Here is a 7,310-nt window from a genome sequence, read left to right on the forward strand (position 1 = left end):
GGACGCTCAGATAGACAGACAGATAGCGCTCCCCTCGCCCGCCCCCGCCCCCGCCCCCACCTTTCCCACGCGGCGGCCTCCCAGGGCGGCCCAGGCCAGGCGGTCAACTACTCCTGTCCCTGCGCCCCGACCTAGGTCCTCTGCCCCCTCCAAGCCCATGTTTTTCCAGGCTGGGATCCTGTGTCAGGGTCTGGCACTGGAGAGACCCACTGAGCCCTCCTACACACTCTACATAGAACGAGACCCCTCTTCTCTCAGGGGCTGGTTCCACTGCGGCCTTAAGACAGACTGCAAAACCCAGGAGCAACCACGAGGTGGCGCGCTGGCACTGCGTGTCCTCGACGTGGTGCGTCCTGGCTAGCAAGGCAAGGAGAAACAAAGTGCCAGAAGAGTAAGGAAGGCGGGGCGGGGGGGGGGGGGAGGAATTGAAATTGGGAGAAGCTCTCTTTCTCCCTGGGATAGGTTGGGGAGCAGAAGTGGGGATGCAATAGAGAAATGGGGGGGCACCCTAATCAGCAACTATTACCTGGGAAAGGGCTTTGACAGCCAGAGGACTGGGAGAAAGGGGGTTGGAGATTGCTCCAGCGTGAGAAGCCTCTTGATGAGGGTCTTCATGGAGGGAAGGAGCTGAGTGGCGTGCCATGCTCTTTACTATTGAAGATGGATGGGTCCAAGAGATCTATGCACATTCGTGATTGCACAGCTGACAGTGGTAGTTCACAATCTTGCACGCCCACTACTTCACACACGGACACGCTCACACACCACACACTCTCTCGCAGGCACTCTTGCACGCACAGCAAACCTTTTGGATTCCGTGGAACATGTAAACTCGTCTATCCCTGACCCCCAATGAAGTGTGACCTCCCAAGTGCTGTCCCATATTGTTCGGAACCTGCCCCCAAGACCGACTTACGTCCACAGAAAGCCAGCCTCATGGGGACTACAGCCTCATTAAGCCTCATTACTCTTTCAGTTCAACCTGGTCCATCTCTGAAACTGCGCGCACACACACAGTTTGGGGTACCTCCACTCTCTAGAGCAGCCCCTAAATCCATGCAGCCTTGTTCCAGTAGGGTGCTCTCAGTTCAACTTAGGACTTTTGCAGGCCCAGAATGCTTTTGCCTGTCGAGACTCTTCCTTCATGATTTAAAAAAAATTACATTTCATGACTGCAGCGTCATAAAGGCAATATATTGCTATACTCAAACTTTGTTTTTCAACATAGAAGCTCTTTTTCAATTTTTTTTCCGGATTTGAAAAACGATCAAAATATTTTTCACAGACCCTGGGTTTTTGCCACTTTATCTGTCATTTGCATAGTACACACGTACATCTCCAAGGACCACCTCCTTCCACAAATACCCAATGGACAAATTCCCCTCCTTCCTCATCTCACCTAAGCCCACCCCTACCCACGAAGCTGGGGTCTCCGCTCAGCCGCCCCCTCCACACATCCCCTGCTTTGGAGGATTTATCTGGACTTGAGCATAGGAGGAACGTGGCGGTGGTGTGTGTGTGTGTGTGTGTGTGTGTGTGTGTGTGTGTGTGTGTGTGTGTGTGTGTGTGCATTTGGGGTAACAACAAAGAGGGTTGGGGGAGCCAGTGAGAAAGCGCGAGCATGTTTTGCCTCGAAGGCAAGACTTGCAGCCAATCAGCGTGTAGGAGCCTCCCTCTGCGACTCCAACATTGAGTCTATAACCGGCTGGCCGGGCGGAGCTGGCAGCATTTGACTGTGGCTTGGGACGCGGAGAGAGGCACGCAGCGACTGACCGACGACCAGCGATGGTCTAAGCGCCCCTCGGCCACCCCTCCCCCAGACGCCACCAGACCCTGTCCTCGCCCTCTGGACACACATCCCACCTGGGCTCCTCCGCCTACCCGGCGCTCCTGTCCGCCCTCTTCGGCGCTCCTCGGAGGAGGCCTGGGGAGCTGCGGCGCCCGCCAGTATGAGCGGCTCCTTCGATCGCAAGCTCAGCAGCATCCTCACCGACATCTCCAGCTCGCTTAGCTGCCATGCAGGCTCCAAGGACTCACCCACCCTGCCCGAGTCTTCGGTCACTGATCTGGGCTATTACAGCGCTCCCCAGCATGACTACTACTCGGGCCAGCCCTACGGCCAGACGGTGAACCCCTACACCTACCACCACCAGTTCAATCTCAATGGGCTCGCTGGCACTGGCGCTTACTCGCCCAAGTCGGAATATACGTACGGGGGCTCCTACAGGCAGTATGGAGCATACCGGGAGCAACCGCTGCCTGCCCAGGACCCAGGTGAGGACGCCGCGGTTATGGGGAGGGTGCGAGGCACTGGAAGGTCCCCCAGCGACAGGAAGTCTAGGAATGGGAGCTGAAATCTAGGGAAATCTCTAGAGTAAGACATAGAAGAGTTGAAGGAGATGGGGTTAGATGACCTCCAGAGAGGATGGACGACTCTGTGTGCCGCGGTCTCCTGGAGACACCGGGGCAGTCGGGGCCACAGGGAGCGCGTTCTGGGTGATCAGGGGGAACCTTCAGTGCTGCGATCCTGTGGGTCAGCTCGCGATGGCTTGAGGGCCTGAGGACTGGAGGCTCCGGGGCCCTTTCTCTGGAAGCCATCTGGGGGAGACCTGAAGTAGCGAAGGGCACGTGGAGAAAGACCCAAAGAAGTCACAGAAATGAAGGAAGGAGAGACCGAGAAGTAGAGATGTAGAAAGCCAGAGGTGGGGATACGAGAAAGAAATGTGGGGAGGACAGTAAGGAAAAACACGGAAGAAAGCAACAGAGGAAAGGAAGAAAGAGAAAAACAAGAGAAAGGAAGAAAGGAGGGGGAGGGAGGAAGAAAAAGAAAACAGAGGGAAAGGAAAAAGAGAGACAGAATGCCTGTACTATCCTTGCAATTCTTCTGAAACACATTATCTGAACTAGGAAGCTTATTAAAAGGAGATGGGAGGACTAGACGGAGTGGGAGACGCCGCCGCGGGTTCGGTGGGTCACTAGAGGACAGTCCGCAGGCGAGAGGCTGAGCCGGGAAGGCGTTGTGAGCGAAGCCGCGCGGTCCTCGCCTAGGCGGTTGCTGGCGCCGGGGACGGCGCTCCAGGGCCGGGGTGCGGAGCTGGGAGCGCCGCGTCGTGGGCGGCCGCCGGTCCGGCTCGGTCGCCGCGGTTCCCTCCCTGGGCGCGGGCGGCACAACGCTCCTCCAAAGAAGTCCCGGAGAGATCAGTGGGCCGAAGGGTGCGGCGTTCGATAGTGAGGGGATCTTGGAGAGCGCGGGGAGAGAGGATCGCAGGCCGAAGCTAAGCTGGTGCATTCCCTCTTACAGTGTCGGTGAAAGAGGAGCCGGAAGCCGAGGTACGCATGGTGAACGGCAAACCCAAGAAGGTCCGAAAGCCGCGCACCATCTACTCCAGCTATCAGCTGGCTGCCCTGCAGCGCCGTTTCCAGAAAGCCCAGTATCTGGCCTTGCCGGAGCGCGCCGAGCTAGCTGCACAGCTGGGCCTCACACAAACACAGGTTAGTACTGAATGCTCCAGAGTCACCGCGGGCAGATGGGAGCACGAGGGACCGGGCATTCCCTAGGTACCTGTGAGCCTGGCTGGACATTTAAGCACACTCCAACCCCTGCTCCTCAGCCGCCGCCGATTGCTGGAACTCTTGCCTATGGGTTGAGTGACTCTTAAGTTTCAGCCTCCGTAGAAAGCTTTACAGTAGCGAATGTAGAAGGGGGCAGTGTGCATCTTTTTATGCAACTGTGTATGTCTGTCACAGAGAGATGCCCTCCCCTGCACCCCAAAACACCCAGCTACCAAGACCCTCACCAATGCTACAGAATATAGGAGTCCATGTTGCCTCTCTCCCAGACTATGTATGTGCATGTAGGGAGTTCAGGCGATATGCCAGGGGATACTCATGTAAGGTGGAAGGAAAGTCCTTTATGGGTCATTTTGCAAACAGAAGGCAAGTGTCTATGATGGAGCACCAGTTAGCATGTACATAAAAATGTTTGTTTGGGTAAAAACATGGTCTTGCTTCGCACCCAAAAGTCAGGCAGAGAGGTTCTCTACTAAAAGACAAGGAGTCGGAAAGTGGGGTCCACCCCTACCCCTTTACCTGTCCCTAAACACCAAGAAGTTTCATTGCTCTGGGGAGGAATGCTGGGTGCCTGGCTCTCTACAGGTGTTGACAGGCTGGCCTTGGTTGTGGCTGGGCTGCATGGGGCCTGGTCCATCGGGAATCTGGGTCACCTGGTGAAGAGCTGATTCATTGTTTGTACCAGTCATGGGGTGGAGAGAAGCAGGGGGAGGGGGAGATACCCCAAGGAAAATTTAGGGAGTTGGGAATCCAGGTGGTTCACCTGCTCCTGAGTTCCTGGGTCACCCTCAACCCCCAGCAAGAGCCCAAGAACCCTTCACACCTATGTGTGAATGGAGGTGTTCTTATCTGGGTGTATCTGCATGCATTTATAGCTTTACTGTCTGGTGGCTTCATGAGGCTGTGAGTGGGTATGTTGCTGTATGGAGATACCTGTGTGGGTGTGTGTTTGTCCCTGTGTGTCTGTGAGCCTCGGCTTAGGGCCTCTGATGTGGGCAAAATATTACAAACTGCCCAGATCCCGCTTAGGGTGCATTTTTATTGAGGGCTTGCTATCTAGCAGGCGGTTTAAGTTTTCTATATATCTTAACTTTCTTGAGCTTTATAGTGGCCCTTTGAGGTAGGCGATAGTGTTGTCATGGTCCCCATTTTGCAATGAGAGCAAGGTGAGGCCAGAGAGGTTAAGTAACCTGCTTAAGGTCGTACTTCGGAAGTGGCAAACTGGACCAGTAGAATGTTCCCAACCACAGTTCTTTTCCAGTTGGAAAGAAAGATGCTGGCTTGGCAGTGGAGGCCCTGGGGTTTTTGCCTACTTTCCCCAAGAGGCTGGGTACTGCTCTTGCCTTCCCCAGGCTGGGTTCCCTGTGGAGTTTCCCTTTGGCCTCCCTGAGAAGCTAACTACCTGCTCTTTTCTTATTCTGTCCAGGTGAAAATCTGGTTCCAGAACCGCCGCTCCAAGTTCAAAAAGCTCTACAAGAATGGGGAGGTGCCCCTGGAGCATAGTCCCAACAACAGCGACTCCATGGCCTGCAACTCACCACCATCACCAGCCCTCTGGGACACGTCTTCCCATTCCACTCCAGCCCCCACCCGAAATCAGCTGCCCCCACCTCTCCCGTACAGTGCCTCCCCCAACTACCTGGAGGACCCCACCAACTCCTGGTACCACGCACAGAACCTCAGCGGACCCCACTTACAGCAGCAGCCACCTCAGCCGGCTACCCTGCACCATGCCTCCCCTGGGCCTCCGCCTAACCCTGGGGCTGTGTACTGAGCACCCACCTGGCCTGCGCCCCCCCCTACGAAGGACCCCCAGGACCAGGCAGAAGATGCCCTATCCTAGTGACACTCAGGAATCATCGAGGGGCACAGGGGAAAGACTCCCTCCCCCCTCCCTTGTCCCTTCTTCCAGGGACCCAAGAACCTTCAGATGAGATATGCATGGACCAAGGATGCTCTCCCAAACCAACCTCCTTCCCCCTGCTTAGACTGGGGTGCCCTCCAGATGTTGAGGCATTTCACTCCAGTGGGGACAGCACATGCTCTCTGCTCCAGGAACCTGGATTGCCTCTAGATGGATCATCACCTTCCAGTCTTTCAAACACAGTAGAGACCTCCAAAATGCAGAGAGCCGGAGTATTTGCAGGTCCAGCCTGGGCAGGGGCACCAGACACCATGGATTCCAGCACTGACCGCAAGACCCAAGCCATCCGGGCGGGGCAACCAACCCACTCTTGAGCCACTTTTTAAAAAGACATTGGACATCACATCACAGCTGATCCTCAAGGTGGGGGCCTGACCTAGCACTGGATGTTCTCCAGCCCTCATTTAAGATTTGAGGGTTAAACCAAAGAAAACTCCCCCCAAATGAGGGAGCCTTTTAATATCCAGGGAAGGATTAAAGGAGCCAAGTCTCCGCTCCTTCCCTGGGGAGAAGGTCCACCCGTGTTTTTCCTAAGGACCCAATATCTTCTTCCATGTATAGGACTTTGCACAACTCTGGTTTTAAAAGCTGTTGAAACATAGGACAACAAAGGGCATTGTTAACAGTTAGGACCAAATCCCACTCATCTCGGGGGGGGGGGGGGCAGCTCTGCTCTGTCCCCTTCCACCCTTCCTTTTGTCCCAGTGAGTTGGAAGTCTGGGGGGGTCAAACCCCAACTCCCTGCAGAGATATACCAGGCAAGACAAATCCCCAAACACCCCCTTCTCGGCAGCTGTGGAAACAGATTGCTTTTACTCAGCTACAGGATGCAAGTGAGGAGCTAGGAGACAAGAGGAGGCCTAGGACTTAGTGCCTTAGGGGTGAGGCTGGCTGCTTAGAGGGCTGGTACCACTGCCTCTCCCTGGCCCAGGCGTCCCCCCAAAGCTAACTTTCCTCTGCCCCTGATGTGGTAAGACATCGAAGAAAAGGAGAGGTAAAAGACTTAGTTATATATATATATATATATATATATATATATATATATATATTAAAGGTTTTTTTTTTTTTTTTTTTAAAGAGTAACCAAGAGAAGCAGCCTCCTCCCTTGTGGTTTCCTATTTATGTGACCCTGTTCCTCCTGGACCAATCTCCCTGTGTATTGCTAGCCGAAAGAGGGAATGTGGGCTCCTGCTGGATTTGGGTTTTGTGGGAGGTGCAGGAGTAAGGAGAGATGTGGTGGGTCTCCCAGTCCCACCCCAAGGGGACAGGAATGAAGCCAGCTCCCACCCCTCCCCAGCCTTCTCATTTCTGCTTTCTTACTGGACCAGTCTTTATATATAACGTTAATAAAAAAAATGAAGAAGAAAATAACCACAGTGCTCTTTGAACTGGAGACTCATGGCAGGCAGCTCCCAAGGAAAGGTCTGGAGTTGGGGGTGGGTGTTAAGTGGGGAGGGACCTCTTCTTCTAGGGGATGCTGAGCTGGGGGCAGGTGCTCCTGACCCTGTGGCTGCCCACACTGTGAGCAGGCCTGGGTGGGAGGCTCCCAATGGAGGGCTAGGTGGCTAGGCGTTTTCTGTCAGCCAGCTGTCCTCTGCCACCGCTACTGCCACCGCTGTTGCCAGGTCAGCTCGGGGCTGCTCTTTGATCTTGAGCTCACACATAGACATGCTTGCACATGCATGTAAAACCCCTGCCTCCACGCCCAGGCACTCCCAGCCCCTCACCCTCCTATCTATCCCTTTTAGCTTGGGTGAGCATGGGACCAGCCAACAGGAGGAACTGTTTCTGTAGCTGGTGGGACCTCAGACTGGGC

The 7,310-nt window shown here is 54.9% G+C and overlaps 1 protein-coding gene across 1 annotated transcript; it reads left to right on the forward strand.

Moving 5' to 3' along the window:
- Positions 1 to 1,607: 1,607 nt before the first annotated feature.
- Dlx3 (distal-less homeobox 3) lies at positions 1,608 to 5,642 on the forward strand. The gene is made up of 3 exons (XM_051204831.1): positions 1,608 to 2,274; positions 3,302 to 3,492; positions 4,997 to 5,642. The coding sequence occupies exons 1-3, from the start codon at positions 1,950 to 1,952 to the stop codon at positions 5,342 to 5,344; spliced, it is 864 nt and encodes a 287-aa protein (XP_051060788.1). The 5' UTR covers positions 1,608 to 1,949; the 3' UTR covers positions 5,345 to 5,642.
- Positions 5,643 to 7,310: the final 1,668 nt, after the last annotated feature.

This window comes from Phodopus roborovskii, unplaced genomic scaffold, assembly GCF_943737965.1.
Source record: "Phodopus roborovskii unplaced genomic scaffold, PHOROB, whole genome shotgun sequence".
Taxonomy (NCBI): Eukaryota; Metazoa; Chordata; class Mammalia; order Rodentia; family Cricetidae; genus Phodopus; species Phodopus roborovskii.

Excerpts from the sequence above, each read along its gene's own strand:
- Dlx3 (XM_051204831.1), top strand. The coding sequence starts at position 1,950 with ATGAGCGGCTCCTTCGATCGCAAGCTCAGCAGCATCCTCACCGACATC. Across the intron at positions 2,275-3,301 it reads GCTGCCTGCCCAGGACCCAG|TGTCGGTGAAAGAGGAGCCG; the intron begins GTGAGGACGCCG and ends TCCCTCTTACAG. Across the intron at positions 3,493-4,996 it reads TGGGCCTCACACAAACACAG|GTGAAAATCTGGTTCCAGAA; the intron begins GTTAGTACTGAA and ends TATTCTGTCCAG.